Here is a 23067-nt window from a genome sequence, read left to right as displayed (position 1 = left end):
TTGCAGTTATTTCAGTGCAAGAGTCTGGGTAATTTGAGTCCTTAATTAAAAACAAGTAAGAAAATGAGACAATCTTTCTATCCTAGTATATTATTTAGTAGAATAAAATAAACAATGCACAGGAATCAAAACACAACAATATGGTGCCAGTCAGTTCAGAATGTGCCCATTACAGCATTAATTAGTTCCATAATGGAAGTATGGTCTAGTATATAAAGCCTCTTTCATAAGCTGTTTGGCAATGTTTTAATAATATATTCTGCTTCCATTGTTTGAAAGGAATGTGGGGAATGTGCTGCTCTTCTAATATTTAACAAGACCTATAGTGGCATATTGCAAACTCCTGTTATAATAAATTTAAAAGCACAGAAAAACTGTAGTAGACAGAATCAAACCAGTTTGACAGGAGATACTTTTATGTAAATTATCCACATTATATGTGCCAGGCTGACACCTAACCATTTGCAGATTACAAAATATGCAGCCATTTTCTAGCCACTTTCCCTATAAAATTTTAAGAGTGCAAGCAGGAACACACCATGTGGGAAAAGTCTTGACTTCTCTCTTCAGGATCAAGAATACTGAGCATCAGCTATAAACATATTAAAAAATCTTAGATAAGCTATTAGCAAAACATTTTTGTTCTGACTTGCATTTGTTTGATGTGTCATTTGCCACTTGTGCCTCTGTAGCAGTCCTTTGGCTATAAATAGCTGCACTCCTCCAATTGGTTGTGTTCCCTTATTATGATTTATTGTTTTTATATATTGTATATTTTAATTTGAACTGTAAGCCACCTTGGTCATTTGCTCCAGCATAGGAAAGGTGGGATAAAAATCTTTGAAATCAGTGGTTCCCAAACTGTGAGTCTGAGCCCCACTGGTGGGTCGCAACCTGATTTTTGTTGGGCGACCTAAGGGTGATGGAAAGATCAGATAAATAATTGTGTCAAGTCCTGAAATAATTCAAAAATCAGATAGCTACTAATTACACTGCAACGAGCTCAGCTCCTGCAACTTGCAAGTTAGCTGCTAACTGCCCTGCAAGGACCTGAGTTCCTGCAGTTTGCAAGCATGTATAAATCCAGGGAGATAAATGTCTGTGTCTTTTTTTCTGGTTATTATTACTTGTAAATAAATAAATAAAATAGTTCTCTCTAGATCTCCTTTTTTTTTTTTAAAATCCAGTAAACCTAGGTCCCAATAAAATGTCATCTTAAAAATTGGTTCCTGATGCTGAAAAGTTTGGGAACCACCATTCTAAATAAATAAACATTATTCTACCAGCATAACACCCAATGTGCAATATTGCAATAACAATACTGACCTACATTACAGTGTTGTTGTGATAATGCATGTGAAGCAACCTGGACAATTGACATATGCCAAAATACAGAGTTAATATAAATATAATAATAAATGTCCAAACTGTGAATATGGATGTAAGCTACCAAATATCTGGTATTGGTATAGCTCAGCTATTTTCAACCACTGTGCTGTGGCACACTGGTGTGCTGCGAGTGGTCCACAGGTGTGCCACGGGAATTTGGGGGAAGGTCATTTATTAACAGGGCCAATGGGAGATGTGAGCCCCCACCAGCAGCATGGTGTGCATTGTCAATTGTCAAAAACCTGGTGGTGTGCCTTGACCATTTTAGTGAATTGTCAGTGTGCTGTGAGATGGAAAAGGTTGAAAATCACTGGTATAGCTCTGTAAACCGCTTTGTGAACTTTTAGTTGAAAAGCGGTATATAAATACTGTTAATAATAATAATAATAATAATAATAATAATAATAATAATAATAATAATAGCATAGTGCTTAAGAGTGTGAAGGCCCAATCCTATCCAGCTCCAATGCAACTGCAATGCAGTTCCAAGGTAAAGGAACAAATGTTACATAACAAATGTTCCCTTACCTTGAGGAGGTCTCCGTGACTGCCTTCTCCACCACAGGATGTAGCACATGCCCCACTGGCATGGCTACATCAGTGTTGGAAAGTTGATAGGACTGAGCTCTGAAATGCAAATCAGGACTTCTGATCTTGCCTCTATAAGGACATTAAAAATACTATATGTGAAGCACAATGCACAGAAAGAGGCTTATAAATATTAACTACTATTAAATGATGCCAAACACAAATTGTTCAATATGTTCAAATCACATTAAAACATTTGAAATTTAGTGACTCAAAAATTGGTAATAATAAATTCAGATGCTAATATAACATGTTGAACCTGAGCATATTTCACAAGTTAATTGAAAAAGAGGTGTTGGGGCTCAGGCTTGTCTGGAAGCTTTTCTCCTAATTTCTGATCTGCGGGGAATCACCATAGTTAATCAGCGGGTTGAGAAAATATACTCTGCATCTGGTTCAAGGACACTTTCACCAATGCTCATTATATATTTACCAGGTTTAAGCTCTAACATTGAGAACAGATACAAGGACTGTACTCTGGTGGGTCCTCTTACAAATTAAGCAATGAGGATCAGAGCGGGGAAATTAGTTTCAGCACCCCCCAAAATTTGCCATTTTCTACTTGTCATCCTGTGCAAAAAAAGAGGCTGCCAGCGTCTAGCTCTGTGTAAGAAACAGAAACTCTATTAAAAGTGGCAAACGCAGATAAAGTAATTCCCTATGCGCTGTAAATATATCAGGGACAGGGTGCCAAATACAGATGCTTATTATAACACGGAAAACATGAAAGCATTTTTCTTGAAGTCCTGATTTATTATTAGATCCTTCCATTCAAATGCTAGCTTATAATTGAAATCTAAATCAACTGAGTTCAGCATGATTTGAGTTCCTTCTGATTTCACATATGTCTAGCTCAGTCAAGCACAAAACTGTTAATACCATCACATCTGAGAGGCTTTTATGCAGGATTTGACACAGTAAGTATCATAAGGCTGACAATGGGAGATTTCTCTTTTGAACGATGAAAATAAAAAAGGAATGCTGCTTTGCCAGAGAAGAATTTATTTGAACTGAGGTGAATGAGGAGGGGAAAACAACAACGAGAAAAATAAACAACTTCTTGCCACTATCTGGAACTGTTGGTAGTAATGCCACCATGTATAGATTGGAAATGGAAGACCAATGTTCAATAGTGGACTATGAACTAGGATGGATATTGAGGTGTCCTCTTTCCATAGGTAGCTATATATGCGTGTCAGCTCAATCCTATGCAGGACCTATGGCAGCAGATATTGCAATTTGCTGTTGTTACAGTGGCACAAAATGTACAGCATCTCCATGCACTCTGGAGCTGCTGGTGCAAACGGCTGAAGGCTCTCTATGTCCTCCAGTAGATCTCGGATGCTGTATTACAGCATGTCTGATGGCAGTGGGGGTGGTTTGTGGGTGGATCAGGGTAGGCAGTGAATGGATGAGCACTAATGTATGCCAAGAACCAATTCCCATTTTCTCGTCCCAACACAACCCATGCGGCTCCTCAAACTTATGTCAGCTCAATAGCTGCTGTAGGTCCAAGGAGACCCATTCATATCCAGATGGCCTTTGGAGAGGTAAGTAAAAATATTTTTGCTTACTTCTCCTGATCTCTGGTCACCCCCCCCCCCCAGCATGTAGTGTTTATGCATGGCATAAACTGTAGAGGATTAGGACTGGGGCATGTGGCCATCATTTAGAAGCTTTTTCCATGCCTAAAGAAATGACTGATTCAACAACGAGCTCAAAAGTCCCTTCTAGGAAAGAAAGAAAAAGTTCCTTGACTTTAGGATGGTTGTGAATTTCCTTAGCACAAATTAAATGCATATGGAAGTGATGGGATGATAGGAACCAATTCACCAAACTGATAGTGGTTTTTATTTTTAAAAAGCACTGTACTGAGAACCTAAAAGGGGACCTTCCTTACACTTAAATGCCATAATTGGGATTTAAAGTCAAATCTATCAAAGTTGGATTAAAATTGCCAGCTGACCTACTGGTGTCAAATAGGAAATTTAATCCTTCCTAAAACCTCCAGAAACATACAAAGTGACACTTCATTCTTTTTTTAAGTGGGTCATGTGGGAAGCTTTCAAAGAGACTAAAACACCCACACACCCACCCACTCTGTATTTGGTTTACAAATCCATGCTAAACAAACACTGAATATGTATTGTGAGAACTTTAAGTAACATTTTAAATAATATGATTCTACTACATTACAATTTCACAGTCAGAATAATTTTTTGTTATGTTGTGGGAGTTACATAGCAACCATTTTTGTGTAACAAATACTTGATCTGATGTATACATCATTCACTTTTCAATATGGCTTTAGAATATGGCAAAAGAAATGACAAGATCTCCTTTAAAAAAGCACTTTGATGTGTGGGTGTGTAACCCTCCTCCCACTGATATCTACACTAGGAGAAGATTAAGGATTTTGCTACCTGTGATAGTATATTATGATATTCTCCCAAGAGAGGCCTGCGAGAACCCTACTTTAGGAAACTGCAGCATTTCTCTCTTTAAAGAGAGCTTTTTTTTTTAACATATCATTTGGCGTTATAAAGAGACAGAGAGGCTTTTAATCTTGACATAATAAACTACTAATTGGTTTTAATAGCAGAGGATGAGAGCAATAAATGTATGAAGGCCAAACCACATTATTGGTAGAGAATGAATTAGGAGAACGAGATGGAATGGATGCTAGGATAATGCCCTTTATTTTTTTCTGAGCACAGGATGATTCAACAATCCTATGAATTTGCTTCTAGTAATATTTCTCCATTTTTATTTTCTCTAAAATATTTGTTTCTATTTTCCAGCAATTACCTTGAGTTCAGCGTTCTGTTTCTTCAGTCCTTCCACAGTGTAAGAAATCTCCTTCCATGACTCAAGTCTGGCTTTGGCACATTCCAGAACTTGCTCAGCTTCTTGCTTGGCTTCCAACCACTGTGTTGAATCTTTTAACATTTCATGTAGCTGCTGCCTTCGATTCTGAAGGTGGCCCTGTACCTCATCCCACTGGTTCTGTATCTTTTCAACTGATGAGACACAAAGACAAAACCAAATGTGAATGTTCGTATTTATAAATACAAATAACTACAGCCATGTTATTCCCTTTAAATGATGGGAAAGGGGGTCAAAAAGGATATATCGGATATCTGAAGATTAAACTGTGAAAAAGCAGTGACATATCCAAAAGTTTCATTCTACTACTGGCAAGCCTCTCCTGTACTTGAAAGGCTGTGTTTAACATGTAGTGCAATCCTTTCTTGTGCTGGAACAGGCAAGCCAGGAGGCCTGTGCTGTATCCAGCACAAGATTGGGGCCAGAAATGGCTCGGCCAGAGACAAGGGGAAACTCTTCCCCTTACCCCCGGGTAAGCCACAACGGCGCCAATGGGTCACCTCAGACTTGCGCTACCTCAGGCTTCAAGCTGCTCTGCACTGCTTGGGGAATGGGGTTGGGATCCAGCCCCAGCCCCGCCCCACCTCCTGCTCACCGCCCATCCACCCCCGGGACCACCCTCCACCCACCCCAGAATGCCTCCCTCCTGCCTCCTCCCCACCCCCCCAGACCCCTGCATCGGCCTCCCTCCCCAAGTCAGCAAGGAGGCTGGATATAGATTTCATGGGCCAGCGCGTGTCCCTGCACTTTCCCAGCTGACTCCCAAGGAGGCACAAACGTGCTTTAAGGCACTTGTGTAAGGGACTTGAGCTGGCCTAGGGTGCTGTTAGGATTGCACCCTTAGTGGCTGAACAGTTTGTGAGGAGACAGATCCCCCAAACCCAGAAACACTCTTAGGTTCATGGAAGCTCTTGTTCAAGATTTGACACAAGCTCTTTTCAGGACCTACTAGAGTTGACACGCTATAGCTGCATCTTCTTTATTCATAGTGGTATTTGAAAATAGTATTATTTACCTTACTCAGAAGTAAGCCCATTGTGTTCAGTAAGACTTAGGGTGTAATGCTGTCTTACTCACAGGAAACCAACATCTCTATAAATTATTCATAACGTTTCTTGTGCTTTTAACACAACCTCTGATACTAAAGTGGTACTACACTGAGGTTCCAATCCATTGGGGCCTTGAGCAGCGCAAGGTCCTTTATGGTGGTGCAAAGCCGGGCTGCTGTCATGCGCTTCTGAGTCACTGCTGCAAATGTATGTAGCGCCTGCAGAAGTGGCTCTAGAGACCTCTGTTAGTGCTGGCAAATTGCAGGTATGTTGTGGTGAGGAGGGGGAGTTTCAGGGATCAGGGGAGGGCAGGGAGGGGGAGAGAGGAAGTGGATCTCAGCAGCACTGGCATTTGCCAGATCTTATTTTCTCTTTTTGAAACCTCCCCTTCCTTTTTCTCTCCTTGGACTTACACCAGTAAAACAGCTGGCATGTATCCAAGAGAACCCATAAGTGATTGAGAAGCCAACAGAGTGATAAGTAAAAATATTTACTTTTAAAATGTTTTATATTATTTTTACTTGCCTTTGATCTTTCACCCACCATAGCCTGCAGTACAGTGGTATAATGTAGCACAGCTGCATGGTATAATGTGGTGAAGGGTAGGATTGGGCAGTGAGAGTTATAAGGCACAATCCTAACCAACTTTCCAGCACTGGCATAGCTGTGCCAGTAGGGCATGTGCTGCGTCCTGCAGTTGGGAGCAGGCATGGAGGCCTCCCCAAAGTAAGGGAATATTTGTTCCCATACCTCAGAGTTGCATTGCCGTTATGTCAGTGCTGGAAAGTTGGTTAGGATTGCGGCCATATTCTGTTAGTGCTTCTTGCTCAAGAGCTTACAGAACAGCGCTTAAACTTTTTTACTTTTTTTTGCTTCCACTCAAGCCAATATATAACAGGATGTATTTTTAACTTTATAATAGCAACCCTGGCAATATATTTCAAACATGCTACCCTTTTTCCTAGCAAAATGGGTCATGCTTTTGGCCTGCATATTTGATACAAAAGCCATCAGCAAGCACCTCTGTTTAAAATCAGTGAATTTTCTAGAGATATGGAGATTTTGAGGGAAAAATCATATTGGTTCTGGATCACATGGAAAAGCAACTGACCTCTTCACTCATTCTAAATGGCACCTTGGTAAGGAATATCACTAAATCATGCTAAAAACATAGTTCAACTACTAATGCATAATGCACAGACTAATTGTAGTTTGCTGTAACTACCTGTGGGAAGATATGGTACCATGTTGCTGTATTTATCGTTCCTAGCCCTTGTCCAGAAAACTGCAGGCTCTAATACTAGTTCTTCAGAAAAAAGGTGGAATGCCCAGAATTAGTCTAGCAGCTAAACTACTAGAACTCGCATGACTGGAACTTACAAAATGGTCTTTTTTTTTTCATCCAAAAAAGCAACTGAAGACTATGATTTGAATTGGGTGCAATTTCCAAGTCAGGAGTCTCACTCCTTCCTGTCATGTTATAATGTCAATCCAAATTACCCCCAAGGTTATTAACTGTGGAGGGGTCACATAGCTTATGCCTGTACATTTTCCCTCCACCACTAAGAGTAGTTTCAGGGAGATGATTTAAGACAAGGTCAATGCCTTGGCAAAGGGTTAAAGCCCTCTCCTCCCAGTGTTTGGATAACACCTCCCCCATGGCTGCTTTTTAAAAAGGAAAAATTCATTGGGCCTTTCTATCATGGAACCCTCATATCACATCTACTTTGGCTTTGAGTTAGCCATGAAATCAATTCACCTGTCTTTCTCCATTTCCAACAATAAGTTATGTGAACTGCCCTGAAGGCTTGTTGAGCTTACACACACACACACACACACACACTCTCTCTCTCTCTCTCTCTTTATAAACTTGATATATGCCACCACTATATAATTTTGGCACAGTATAATAATGATAAATAACTGTTACAGGGTATGAAATAGTTACACCTTATAGTTGCAATCTAAAGCTTTAGGCAAAGGCATCCTATGCTGTTCATTAAAGAATGGTCTGTTGCCACAAAACAATCTCCCACCACATATGTCAAACATTCCCCTGCTTACGGAAGGAAAACGGGAAGCTCCAGTATAAATGGAGCTTCAGGTGCACAAAGCTCATATATATGCATTGGATTGGCTGCATTGCAATTGTTTAGTTCATTGTTTTATATGTTATTGTACCCAAAATAAAATTAATATTGGCTATGTTACAATTTGAAGATAACAGAATTTGGAGACAACAAATAACAGAATCGCAACAACCATTTACAGTATATATGTGCTAATTTATTTATTATTTAAATATTTAAATATTTACTATTTAAATATGTGCTAAACAATTCAGTATTCTGTGTTCTCCTCAGTTGGCTCAGAAAAGAAAAAAGTGAACTACAACATGATGTGAAAATAATGTATCTGGCCATCCTGATCCAGTTCTCCACTAATTAAATACTATATATGACAAATAAAATACTGACAGTCAGAGAAGGTTCATTAGAGAAGAGTTAAAGAAGACCTTTATACAATTCTGGCATCACTGATTTATTAGAGTAACCCAAAAGCACAATACATAAAACATTTATTCATCACATTATTTTTACACAAGATAATTGATATTTCCTTTTTAATATGGACACTAAGAATAGCTTTGGAAACAGAAAAGACCATTCTTTTCAGCTAATTATGGAAAAAATAATATGCCTGTATTAGTTAGCCAATGCACTAGAAAACAAAGTCATTCTTTATGCTAGCTCAGAATTTGTTTCCTTCCCATCTATTCATCTTCTCAACTGTTCTGTAAGAAGCAAGGGAAAATAAATGCTTCATTATGCTTCTGTGATCTATATCCCAATCAAAGAGTCTTTCAAATAAAAGAGTTAAGAATATTTTCCAAATAATGATGGAAGTATTGTAAAGTCATTGACAATCAGTCAATGTATAAGATATAGGACAGCATCAGGTTTATGTTATGAAGTTGTCTCAGGAGGTGAAAGGTGTAAAATGATGACATTAAACAGTGCTTCTCTGCCTGAAATGAAGCTTTGAAACATCATTCATGTGATGGGAACTAAGCCTGAACATAGACTTCAGGAGTGGTACACAATCAGCAACATGCAAATGACACTTATGTAACCTCGGAGAGCAGCGGTGGCGCAACTGGTTTCGCTACCTCATACCACCTCTGCTGTGGTGTGAGGAAAAAGAAAAAAAGAAATGTGCTCTCTGTGCTCACTTGCTTTGCACAAACCAAGAACTGCATTCTGGCTTTATTTAAAGAGACCATACAAATGAAGGAGCTCTTTTGTTTGCCAGGTCCCCGTAAAATAAAACTGGAGATACCACACTTCCAGGTTTGCAAATACTAAGCAATTGAGCATGGCAAGGTAATCTACTTTCTGCTTGTTTTTAGCAAGTGGGAAGCAGATCAAAGTGGTTCACATTGGTGGGCTGGGGGAAAGCAGTGACAGATTGAAGGTGAAGGACACCCTGAATCCACTGCCCAGTTATCCCTCTGCCATCTGCAAGCCACACCATGTTGCATCATGACTGGGCTGGCAGTGTGGGTTATCATATCTACACATAAGAGGCGGAAACTTCATGTATACTAGATGATTGCCTACTCACACGTGATATCATTTGTGTGGTGCCACTTGTGAATCTGAATTCCAATTACAAACCTGATGCCCTGATGTGGAAAGGACATTACTGGCAGACTTCTATTATAGATGCATAGACAGTCGGGTGAAGCAGGTCAGGGAGCTCTGTGAGTCTCCCACAGCTTTGTTGCCACTGTTGTGATCTGAGCTTGGTGAAACTAAGCCCTACTGGGCAGCATGAAGCAGCGGAGAATGCACTCTACCTATCTTTACCCAGTCCATGACAGCATAAGGTGATGAGAGGAGGCCACAGCTAGGGTGTGTTGGGCTAGGCCCCTATGAAGAAAGGTGCCAAATGTGTGGGCCTGCCAGAACCAACCAAACTGGCCAAGGCAGATAAGGGAGCTCTGCAGCTCTCCCACAGCTTTGCTGTCATGATCTGAGCATGATGAAACTGAGCCCTCCTGGACTGTTGTGCTGGCCGGGCTGGCTATGGGGAAGTGCTAGTAAGATGGTAGCCATATTTCCAACCAAAAACAATGCGAAAGCTCTGACGTTGTTGCTAGGTGCTCTCCTAAGAACATAAGAACAGCCCCACTGGATCAGGCCATAGGCCCATCTAGTCCAGCTTCCTGTATCTCACAGCGGCCCACCAAATGCCCCAAGGAGCACATCAGATAACAAGAGACCTGCATCCTGGTGCCTTCCCTTGCATCTGGCATTCTGACATAACCCATCTATCATTCCTGTCAGGAGCCCCTGCCTGGCTAAGTTAACATGTCAGCCACAGGCCACCGTTCCATGGTTGTACAGGGAGAGAGCCTGCTGGGCATAGGTCATCATGTAGGCCTCAGGCTTCCCCCGTGCAGTAACACAGGGGATAAAAGCTCTTACAGGCTGCAGCCGAGGCTGAAGAAAGTCCACCAAAAAACCCTTCCTTTGTCTGTGTGAGGACCAAGTCCTGACTAAACAGGCAGGGAGAGAAAAAGGTAAAGAGAAAGGAAGAGGAGAAGAAAAAATGTAAAAAAAAATAAATGCTGAGCTACAGAGCTCAGAGGATTTGCTTTCTGACCTAGCAGAGGCAGGGCTGTTTTGGGTGCAGGATGTCCCCTACAAAAGGAGGAGACAACACTTTGGATTGGCCCATTAGGAAGATTGGACCCTCCTAACAGATCAGGAATGTCTCCCTTCCTCTACCAGAGAATAGGATTAGCAAAATCTTTTTTAAAAGGAGCAATATTGGCAAGGATTTCTTTTTTATGGGGTTTTTGTTTAAAGATTCTATCATATTCACAAGACTGGGAGGGATTTATATGTTTATAAAATATTTCCCTTTCCTGCCTGGCCTCAGCTAGAGGAAAGCACACAGATTGTGAAGAAAAAAAAAAACAGTCCTTGAAAACATGTTCTATGCAGTGAACTCAATAACAGGAGCATAGCAGAGAAGAAATTTTGCAGCTTGACTAGGAGCCCTGGCTAGGGTTGTGACTTAGCCTCATAAAATCTCCAGCGTTACAATGAGCATATGGTATTCAGTGAAGGGAAAAATGAGTTCTTTCCCTGTCCAGTGACCCTTAGTTGAGAGCATGAAGAGTTCATTCCTGGGGACACCATACAGAACTCTGAAAAAGTGAAGAATAAAAGGTGCCATAACCGTGCACATCCACTGTTCCAGAAAGGAATTTTTCTAGCTTTTGGGGGAAAAAATAGATAATTTAATAGCATCTTTCCTCCACTTTTTCAAAGAAGTAACAGCATGCTTTATGGAGACAGAAAGGTGTTGCAGGGCAGTGGGGCAGATGAGGAAATGATTTGCGCCATAGTGTTGTACTTGATCTTTTTTTGTAATACAGATATGTAGTGTTCATTACAAGTCGTGATACGATCTGCTCAACAATTACTTCTACAAATAAATATTTTAAGAATATCTATCTTGTTCTTAGCACAAACTATATTCTCTGTAGTTATTGCTCTGAACTTGGATGTGTTGAGATGCCTGCCAAGAGTCCTCATAATCTACATTATGCTATCCACAGGCATTTCACATCATAAATCCACATGCAGTATGTGATTCACCGGATCTCTTTAATACAGGGATCCCCTTAACCTTACAAATCTATGTCCCAAAGCAGAAGACAAACAAAAAGTAAATAAGTGTAGTTCTTAGTCTTAAGCTTGGGGCCAGGCTTAGGTGAGTTTTATGTTTGTGACTAGAAGCATTGTTTTGTTATATGCCCAAAGACCGGATCAGCTCCAGTGACCAGCACTTTCAGGTTCACTTTAGTAAGAGAAGGTTTGCCAATTTCAAAGTTGCTATTCAATTTATTTTGTGTCCTCCTGAGATGCCTCATCAGGTTAGTCAGGAAGTACTGACACTGGAGCAAATTACATTTAAAAGCCAAACATTGGATAACTGTGTTGCAATACAGTTACCATTGATTCAGCAGTCAGAAAAGGACAACATCAGCAAGTAAACCTGCTAACTTGAGACCTACTTTTTCTCCTGTTTTTGCCCTGCTGTACTTTATTTATGGATAAACATAATCCAATTCCCTTCACTAGTAAAAACAAAGCCCTCATGTTAACAAACTGGACTACTCTTACTCTGTTAAAACTGATTCATAAGCAAAATCACTTTTAAAAGGGATGTATCTAAAGGGTAAACAAATAAGATCTGAATACTGAGCTATGACTAGCAAGGCAAACACCAACACCTCAAAAATTTTAACAAACTAATTAACTACCCCAATGGTGCCACTCTGGTCTAACCTGTATTTTTAGGAGTATCTATGGATATTTCTTTGACTTAAACTTGTCAAAAAACTTTTTATGAGCAAGACATCTTCATGCAGAACAGCAAGATGACATGAAGAAAGTTTCGTGCTAATAGCTACTAATACTGTGTTTCAGTATCATGCAATGAATTAACCTGTGGTCCATTACTTGGCAATGTAAAGCAGTAACAATCCTATAAATATCATGACCCATAAAAGAATGACTTTCAGGCTAGACATTGCCAGAACTGCTTCTTTGCTAGTGTTAGTGCTTTTCAAGAGAATGGTTTGGATTTTCTCTAATAAACCCCAGTCTCTGAATGAACCTTTGCAGACAGACCAGATTATTGGCTCTTGGGCAACTGATTGCACAAACGTTGCACAAATGTCCTCACTGAATTCAATGGGACTTACTCCCAGGAATATGTGTATAAGATTTTAGCCTAAGACCCCAGTCCTATCCAAATCCCTATTTCTGATACACGTGCACTGGGGTTGCAGCCTATGGTGGGAGGCAGTGGCGTAGCTAGTAAGGGGCGGGGGTGGTCCGCCCCAGGTACCAGCCTTGGGGGGGTGACACCACAAATTACCCAACATCACTAACATTGCAGAGGTTATGAGTAACCCCATCATACTATATACCATTAGATGCAGAATTTCCACCTGAATGCAGTGCAAAAAACCAGAGGAAATTATTTCCTTTCCACCAAATGTTATAGCCAAAATTCCAGAAACAAAAAAATGCATGGAGCCCTATGGAAAGTGAAACCGAGCCTGGTTTGAACCGAGAACCGAGAATGGTTCCTATCCAATGAAAGCTGCCCCCAAAAAACACCCAAGAAGGAAGTCCCTCCCTCCAAGCAGGTGAATGTATTGAGCCCTATGGAAAACGAAAGCCACACGGTCGCGTTTACTCACGAGTAAGCAAATGTGCCTTGCCTCCTGGTCAAGTCAGGCAAAGGGGAATGCAAGGCTAGCTGCATGGTCCCAATCTGATGAAAGTGGAGCTCAACAATTGCTCCAGTAGGCAGCACCCCCCCCCCAAATAAAACAGAGGGTTGAGCTGGTAATGTGGCCACTGGGGAGGGTTGAAAATCTCACTGATTTTTTTTGTGTGTGTGTGTGTGGGGGGGGGGGGTGTTATTGCAGGCAGGCTACAGAGAAAATTCACTTGGTGAAACCAGGTTAGCTTCCTCTTATTTAATTATCTGTTTTTCTTTATTTTTTTAATTATAATTATTTATAATTATTTTATTTTGCTTGATGATGTCACTTCCAGCCATGACATCACTTCTGTTGGGTCCTGGACAGATTGTCATTCTAAAAAGTGGGTCCCAATGTTAAAAGTTTGAGAACCACTAGGGGGTGATACCTTAGTGACCAAAATTCTGGAAATCGTGGCTTTTCAGAATAATACCATCATGTTAAATACCATTTGATGCAGAATTTCATCCATTGCTTGTGGGGAACTATTCAGTGTATTTATTTTCTGGCCATTATTATTATTAATTTCATGTCATGACTATTACTATCTCTCAGTCTCACCTACCTCACAGGGTTGTTGTGAGGACAAAATAAGGGAAGGAAACATGTACACCACCCTGAGCTGCTTAGAGGAAGGGTGGTATAAAAATGTGAATTAATTAAATTTAATTAATTTGATTAAAAAGATTAATTTAAGATTAATTAATTCAGATTAATTAATTATGTCGTATGGGGTGACAAAAATTTATGGGCCCCAGGTGTCAAATGATCTAGCTACGCCTCTGGTGGGAGGCAGTTACAGAGAACTCCTCTGAAGAAGGCAAATTGTGTTCCCTTACCCTAGGAAAAGCCACTGCTTTCTCTGGGTCTCCTCAGTTCTACGTCAGCTATTTTGCTGGCGCTGAACTGAGGAGGGTGAGGGAGAGGGAAAGGGAACAGGATATGGCCATGTGTGAGTGTTGCTGATTCCACTCCCCCCCCCCATAGACTCCTGTTCCATCCACTCCTTCCCTGTCTCTCCCACTACCCAACCCACTACTGCCTTACCTGGTGCCTGTGGATGGTGTCTTTGCCCACCAACAAGTGTGCAAGGCAACTAGTGATTGTGCTGCGGTAGCCTCATTGCACTTGCTGGTGGCATTACTAAGTGCAATGATGTTGCCCAATGTGTGTTGCATCCAGGCACTTCTGCCTGGATTCTGATGCTTCCACTGCGTTTCAGATAAGATTGGGCGGTGAGCCATCCCAAGGTATGAATCAGGGTGCAAAACATAAGTTATCTTTGGCATAGGCCCTCTAAAGAGCCCTGGTGGGCTGATTTCCTGATAGGTGGCAATAGTTTTGTGATTAAGGAGTCACCATTACCCTCTTCCTCTTCCCAGTTCTCTTGCCATATGAACATTAAGAAGACTGGGAAGAGAGGGAGGAAGTGGAAAGAAGTGCCAGTCTAAGTTGCCTCTCCCCATGTCCAAACTTGGAAGTGGGGGCTCCTCACTCCACTTCCCCCCTCCCTTCTTTTTTAAATGGTAAGAAGCAGGAAGGAGAAGGGTAGTGGTTACAGGGGAAAGAGTTTTGAAAGCCAGCAGGATGAAGCAGGTGATCTAGATAAGTTTTTTAACTTATACGTGTACTTACAAAGTATTCTTATAGTAAAGAACGGTAGAAAACATTATGAGACATGGCAACTATGAGGAACTTAAGAACATAAGAACATAAGAACTGCCCCACTGGAAAAGGCCATAGGCCCATCTAGTCCAGCTTCCTGTATCTTACAGCGGCCCACCAAATGCCCCAGGGAGCACACCAGATAACAAGAGACCTCATCCTGGTGCCCTCCCTTGCATCTGGCATTCTGACATAACCCATATCTAAAATCAGGAGGTTGCGCATACACATCATGGCTTGTACCCCATAATGGATTTTTCCTCCAGAAACTTGTCCAATCCCCTTTTAAAGGCATCTAGGCTAGACGCCAGCACCACATCCTGTGGCAAGGAGTTCCACAGACCGACCACACACTGAGTAAAGAAATATTTTCTTTTGTCTGTCCTAACCCACCCAACACTCAATTTTAGTGGATGTCCCCTGGTTCTGGTATTATGTGAGAGTGTAAAGAGCATCTCCCTATCCACTTTGTCTATCCCCTGCATAATTTTGTATGTCTCAATCATGCCCCCCCCTCAGGCGTCTCTTTTCTAGGCTGAAGAGGCCCAAACGCCGTAGCCTTTCCTCATAAGGAAGGTGTCCCAGCCCCGTAATCATCTTAGTCGCTCTCTTTTGCACCTTTTCCATTTCCACTATGTCTTTTTTGAGATGTGGCTACCAGAACTGGACACAATACTCCAGGTGTGGCCTTACCATAGATTTGTACAACGGCATTATAATACTAGCCGTTTGGTTCTCAATACCCTTCCTAATGATCCCAAGCATAGAATTGGTCTTCTTCACTGCTGCCGCACATTGGGTCGATACTTTCATCGACCTATCCACCACCACCCCAAGATCTCTCTCCTGATCTGTCACACACAGCTCAGAACCCATCAGCCTATATCTAAAGTTTTGATTTTTTGCCCCAATGTGCATGACTTTACACTTACTGACATTGAAGCGCATCTGCCATTTTGCTGCCCATTCTGCCAGTCTGGAGAGATCCTTCTGGAGCTCTGGTCTTCACCACTCGGAAAAGTTTGGTGTCGTCTGCAAACTTAGCCACTTCACTGCTCAACCCTGTCTCCAGGTCATTTATGAAGAAGTTGAAAAGCACCGGTCCCAGGACAGATCCTTGGGGCACACCGCTTTTCACCTCTCTCCATTGTGAAAATTGCCCATTGACACCCACTCTCTGCTTCCTGGTCTCCAACCAGTTCTCAATCCAGGAGAGGACCTGTCCTCTAATTCCTTGACTGTGGAGTTTTTTCAGTAGCCTTTGGTGAGGGACCGTGTCAAACGCCTTCTGAAAGTCCAGATATATAATGTCCACGGGTTCTCCCGCATCCACATGCCAGTTGACCTTTTCAAAGAATTCTATAAGGTTCGTGAGGCAAGACTTACCCTTACAGAAGCCACGCTGACTCTCCCTCAGCAAGGCCTGTTCATCTATGTGTTTTGAGATCCTATCTTTGATGAGGCATTCCACCATCTTACCTGGTATGGATGTTAGGCTGACCGGCCTATAGTTTCCCGGGTCCCCCCTCTTTCCCTTTTAAAAAATAGGCGTGACATTTGCTATCCTCCAATCTTCTGGCACCGTGGCCATTTTGAGGGACAAGTTGCATACCTTAGTCAAGAGATCTGCAACTTCATTCTTCAATTCCTTAATAACTGTTGGGTGGATGCCATCAGGGCCCGGTGACTTATTGATCTTTAATTTATCAATGAGGTCTGAAACATCGTCTCTTTTAACCTCTATCTGACTTAACTCCTCGGTCAGGAGGGGCCGTTCGGGCAGCAGTATCTGCCCGAGGTCTTCTGCCGTGAAGACAGATGCAAAGAACTCATTTAATTTCTCTGCCATCTCTAAGTCTCCTTTTATCTCCCCTTTCCCTCCCTCACCATCCAGAGGGCCAACCGCTTCTCTGGCAGGTTTCCTGCTTCTAACATATTTGAAGAAGCTGTTATTATTCCCCTTAATGTTGCTGGCCATGCGTTCCTCATAGTCTCGCTTGGCCTCCTGTATCACCTTCTTACATTTCTTTTGCCACAGTTTATGTTCCTTTTTACTCTCCTCATTAGGGCAAGACTTCCATTTACGGAAGGAAGCTTCCTTGCCCTTCACAGCCTCTCTAACTTGGCTGGTTAGCCATGCAGGCACCCTCCTGGATTTAGTGGAACCCTTCTTTCTTTGTCGTATACACCTCTGCTGGGCCTCTATTACTGTTGTTTTAAGCAGGCTCCATGCACTCTGGAGAGATTGGACTCTTTTTACCCTCCCTTTCAACCTCCTTCTAACCAGCCTCCTCATTTGGGGGAAGTCTGCCCATCGGAAGTCAAGGGTTTTTGTTAGAGATTTGCCTGGTATTCTTCCCCCAACGTGCATGTCATAACGGATCGCAGCATGATCACTGTTCCCCACTGGCTCAGTAACGTTTACATCTCTAACCAGGTCCTGCATACCGCACAATATTAAATCCAGAGTCACCTGTCCTCTGGTGGGCTCCGTGACTAGCTGATCTAAGCCACAGTCATTTAGCACGTCAAGAAATCCGGTTTCCTTATCGTGACCAGAACACAAATTGACCCAGTCAATATGAGGATAATTGAAGTCCCCCATGATTACAACCCTGTCCCTCCTTGTCACCTCCCTGATCTGTTTCCTCATTTCAAGGTCCACATCCGATTTCTGGTCTGGAGGACGATAGCACGCACCAGTATTACATCGCTGCACAAGCCTGGTAATTTAACCCACAGAGATTCTACAGTGGAGTCGGAACCACCATCAATCTCTACTTTGCTGGATTCTATCCCTTCCTTAACATAAAGGGCCACCCCACCTCCAACACGCCCCTGCCTGTCCCTCCTGTAGAGTTTATAGCCCAGGATTGCGGTATCCCACTGATTCTCCGCATTCCACCAGGTTTCCGTTATGCCCACTATGTCAATGTTTTCCCTTGTCACCAGACATTCCAGTTCTCCTACCTTTGCTCGTAGTCTTTGGGCATTCGCATAAAAGCATTTGTACACGGAATGCCCTAGGATGGGTTGCTTATTTGCTCCTTTGTCTCCACATCCTCTCATTGTGCCAAACCGTCTATCAAATCCCATCACTCTACCTTTGCCAATTTCTTCTCCTACTCTGCCTTTGTCTTGTTGTTCTCTAACCTCCCCATCCTCATTCCATAGGGATGAGGAGTCCCGAACCGGATGCCCCTCGGCTCCTGTCGGCCTTCCCCCAGGGATCAGTTTAAAAGCTGCTCTGCCACCTTTTTAATGTTATGCGCCAGCAGTCTGGTTCCATTCTGCTTCAAGTGGAGCCCGTCCTTCTTGTACAGGCCCCGCTTGTCCCAAAACGTTCCCCAGTGCCTAACGAATCTAAACCCCTCCTCCCTACACCACCGTCTCATCCACGCATTGAGACCCCTGATCTCCGCCTGCCTAGCTGGCCCTGCGCGTGGAACAGGTAGGACTTCAGAGAACGCTACCTTTGAGGTCCTGGCTTTCAGTTTCCTGCCTAAAAGCCTAAATTTGGCCTCCAGGACCTCCCAGCTACACTTGCCCACGTCGTTGGTGCCGACATGCACCACAGCCGCTACCTCTCCCCCAGCACTGTCTACCAGCCTGTCTAGACAAGAAGTGATGTCCGCAACCTTCGCACCAGGCAGGCAAGTCACCATGCGGTCCTCACATCCGTCGCAAACCCCTCTCTCTGTTTCTAATAATCGAATCCCCCACTACAAGAAGCCCCTGACCCCCCTCCCGCTGAGGAGTATCCCGAGTGCGTTCGGATACGGGCCTATCCCCTGGAGAAGGGGTCCCCCCTAGGGGATTGTTTCCCTCCTCTCCAGGATGACGTCCTCCAGTCCCGAGACTTCCCACCCGGGCAGCTGAGGAGCTGCACGCCTGAGGTTGGGATGAAGCCTGATCGTCCCCGGAAGTCTCCCCACGGTCCTCCTCTGCCTGCCTGCGCTTCTCCAGGTCGGCCACCAAGGCTTCAAGGGAGCGGACGCGTTCCCTGAGACCCTGGAGCTCCTTGCACCGAGGACACACCCATGACTTATGCCCCAGAGGCATATATTCATACATGTGGCACTCAATGCAGAACACTGGATAGCCCCCACCCTGCTGCTGGCTGTCTGACTGCATAGCTTTTTTGTTGTTGTTGTTGTTGTTTTATTTAGGGGTCCTTTTAAAAACCCTACACTGGATAGTAGCCCTCTTCTCAAGGGAAGAGGAAGGGCAGTGTATGGGGCCCTGGCCTCCTCGCCCTGCTGCTGAACTCGCCCAGATGCTAAACTCTCAGTTTACCTGACACTTGGGGTCCCAGAGGCACTTAGGGTTCCCAGAGGCCACACGCGTCTGGATGGTTTTGAAAACTTGATGGTTTTGACCTTAAAAACCTTAAATGACTTGAGGCCAAAGTGCTTGAAGGACTGCCTCCCCTCAAATGAAATAGCCTGCTCCCTGAGATCAACTAAGAGTACCTTGTACATGACCCACCACTGAACTGGCAAGGGTGCCTTTGATGGGAAAATGTGTGGGGGCCTTTTCTGCAATGGCAACCAGGTTATAGAACTACTTGCCTCTGGATGTAAGGCAGGTGCCACTGCTTCTACTCTTCTGAGAGCAGTTGAAAATGTTTCTGTTCTGTTTAGCCTTTAGGACCTATGTTGATATTGATCTGTTCTGTCTCCTCTTCATTCCATTGTCTCAGTATTGTTTCTGCTGCTGTACGGTATGAAATGTGGAGTAATTGATTGTTGGGATTTTTTTAATCAATTACTGAATTTATTTTTATTGTATTGTACTGTTTTATTTAATGTTGTGAGCTGCCCTGAGTACCTAACTTGCAGGAGTGGAAAGGCAGGATAGAAATATTTTAAATAAATAAAATACAATAAATGGGGATGAACAGGGCTAGTGGAAGGGGCTTCAGTTGGGAGGCAGATTGGGCCCAATCTTATCCTTCCTCTGAGCCCGGAGGAGCAGCAGCACTGAAATGGCCACCGTTTTATCCTGTGGAGCCAAGGAAGCTGCCCGAGGATTCCTCGGGGGGGGGGGGAGGAAACCTTGGTTCCCTTACCTCATGTCAAACCCAGGCTGCCCTGACAGGTCTACTTGGATTTGAGCCCACTATTGAGCAGGCGCAGATCCAAGTAGACCTGCCAGGGCTGCCTGGGTTTGACATGGGGGTAAGGGAACAAAGCTATTGAGTGGAAGCAGGGCCAAAGAGACCCATGTTGGTCCCCGTGGCTTGGGAGGGAGGTTAGGATGCTGCAGCAGCCTCTGCTACTTTCTACGCCCCCTCTCAGATCCGATCCTTCCTCCGTCGCTCCTCCCAGTTCTGTCCTCTCCCCACCTTTCCCCTACCCTGAAAAGCCTCGCCACCATCCACCCAGTGCCCCCTCCTAGAGCTCCCAGCTGTGACCACCCAGCATCTCACTGCCCCTTGCATGTCTTGCTGAGGCCCAATGCCAACTGATACTGGCCTCAGCGCTGGCGCTGCGGCCTTACGACCTGTGCCAGAGTGCCTGTCATGAAGCTGAAAACTGATGGCATTTTTTACAACACCCAGAGCCGGCAGCGAGGCTGTAAGCCCGATAGGATTGGGCTGCCCATGGTTGAGTACCAAAGTCCCCTACTTTGAGGAGCCCTCAGCAGCCTCTCACTGTTTCTACAATTTTACAGCTGAATGAACAAAGTAAAAGTAGAAAATGAAAAACATAGCAACGTGTCAATCTAAATTCACATGAGATTTCCTTTCATTCTGCAGGTTTGTTTACAAATGTTTAATATTTTAATTTTTTCTCACTCTGTGAATACCCACAAACAGCATGGGAGACTATGTAACCACACTTGCTAGTGTCAAGTGTTGTCTCATTCAGGTATGTGTGATGGGATTGGAACGTGATCAGGCATGTTTAACACTGGCCAGGGACATCAAACGGAAGGAAAAAATCTACTGGATAAAGTGAACTGAAAAAGACACATTTATTTTTTGTAATCCCTTTCAGTAATACAAAATGTAATGTGTTGCCTGTACATGTAAGGATATGAAACTGTGTTAGTTTTCCTTCTCCTTCTCTTTCAGTGCTTCTAGTTAAAATGTGGTTTAAAATGGATTTTTAAATTTGATTTTAATATCATCATTAAAGGGACAGTTTATAATAATTATTACAGCTGGTAATAGTTCCATATTAGCACATTTATCAATAGCTGAAACACTGCATAAAACTTTTAAAATTAATGTATAGGAAGATTAGTATTGCATACATTGCATATCATGCAGCCATCATTTGTACCAGAAATACATTAATTCTGCTTCAATATTGTCAGAATTAATCCTTTTAATGTGATTTTTGCCCTCAATATTTCTTCTCATTTCCCAAGCTTTTCAATGTTCAACTCCTTTTCAAGCATATTAAGCATATTTCGTTCTAAACTTAGAACATTTTCTCATTCTTATCTTAGTAACCAGAAAAACTATATGCATGTTTTAAAAAACGGTTCACAAAAAACTAGCTACTTTTTGATGAATTTTTAAAGAAGACTTTTTTCTTCTCATGAATTTAATAGTAACCCTAAATATAGAGTCAAACCCACATAACTTTTAAAATAGTGGTATGTTTTTAAACAATCATAGATAAAAAAACTAAACCTGCAATAATATATTTATTTACAACATTTACAATAAAGTAAGAGCTGTTGAACCAGTGGGATTCCATTCTGAGTACTGTGACATGTTTAAGATAATGTTGTACAATAGTTTACTGAGAGATAAGCATTACGGCAACAGAGATGGAAACTAGCAGCACCATCTTACTTAACTCCCAATGCAGCAAAGCCAACACGGTGTCTACTATATCCTGAGGGGGAGTTTTGGCCTCCAGAGGCTTTCTTGGGAGAAAGGAACATTTGTCCCTTTTCCCCAGGGTAAACCTCTGCCAGCCTGGAGGTTCAACTAGGACCTGCTACCAGTAATATTCCTGGCACAAGTCAGCATGGATCAGTAAAGGAGAATCAAGTCTGGGAAGAGGGTTAGGATCTGGCAGATACCATTACAGCAGAACCTACTCCCTTCCCTGGCCCAAACTGCCCTTATCCCCACTTCCCCATCCTGCCTATCTCCACCTCCCCATCCTGCCTATCCTCACCCCATTTCATCTCCTCCCACCTCCCGCCCCCTGCATGGTCTGACTTCGGCTGGTGGGCATATGTTGTCCACTGCCATATGAACTTGACCTCTCACTGCTTGTAGTGGTGGCCAAGCTGTGCTGTCTGGAGTGTTGTGTTTGTAACAACTGGAAAGCCTGTTAGCTGCAATGTGCATTCTGGTGGCTTAACTAACGGGTGGGATTGGGCCATAAGTATAGCAGTTCTTACTTGAACCATTCAAGTGACAGTTAAAGAAGTGTATTGTCAATTACTCCAGCAAATACTTAAACATACACAAAAAATGAGTTGAGAAATGAAAAAGGAACTAGTTAGACCTTAACATAAAATGTCCTTCACCCCTTCTTATTTCATGTGAGTATGCTCCATAAATACCCCTTTTGCTGTATCAATGTCAAACATTTCATTTTACTGGTAGAAAGGCTATCTTGCAGCTGATTGTTTTTGAAGCTTGTAAAGCTGATTCACAGTGCCAAATTCTTCCATGCAATCACATACCTGGGTATATAACTATATAGAGAAAGCTTAATATGAATCAGGCTTTAACTGTGGAGAAACAATACCTAGACCTGTAATTGCTAGGAAAAATATAGCCACAACCATGGATATACATGCCATATTAACCTTTCTGCTCATGATTATGTACCTGCATACAACGTTGTGTGAAGCAATTGAGGATGTGAACCAACCCAATGAGCCAATCACTTGGCACTTTCTGTTTTGTCATGCAACCAGATGGCACCCAAGATGTTACCAGGTGGACCAGAAGATTTATTTGGTTTTCCATGGGTGGGCTGCCAGATTGGTTGTGGAGGGAATACTCACTTCAGGAGGGATTAAATCTTTACCACAAATCCTATCATACTAAAGTGTTGGGTGAATCAGCACTCAATGAAAGATCTAATCAAATAATCAATAATCAAAGATCTAATCAAATCTAATCAAATAATCAGAAGGACCAACTGCTATAAAAGC

The 23067-nt window shown here is 42.7% G+C and overlaps 1 protein-coding gene across 4 annotated transcripts in view; it reads right to left on the bottom strand.

Moving 5' to 3' along the window:
- Positions 1 to 23067, bottom strand: part of DMD (dystrophin) — a 1248719-nt gene that overhangs the window by 368568 nt on the left and 857084 nt on the right. For all 4 annotated transcript variants that reach the window (XM_066619666.1, XM_066619670.1, XM_066619667.1 and 1 more), the window contains one exon: positions 4786 to 4997. In XM_066619666.1, coding sequence (XP_066475763.1) covers positions 4786 to 4997 — 212 coding nt within the window. The remainder of the gene's footprint in view (positions 1 to 4785; positions 4998 to 23067) is intronic.

Source organism: Tiliqua scincoides, chromosome 3 (genome assembly GCF_035046505.1).
Source record: "Tiliqua scincoides isolate rTilSci1 chromosome 3, rTilSci1.hap2, whole genome shotgun sequence".
NCBI lineage: Eukaryota > Metazoa > Chordata > Lepidosauria > Squamata > Scincidae > Tiliqua > Tiliqua scincoides.
Note: the sequence above shows the minus strand (reverse complement) of the source record. Positions and strands in the feature narration are given on the sequence as shown.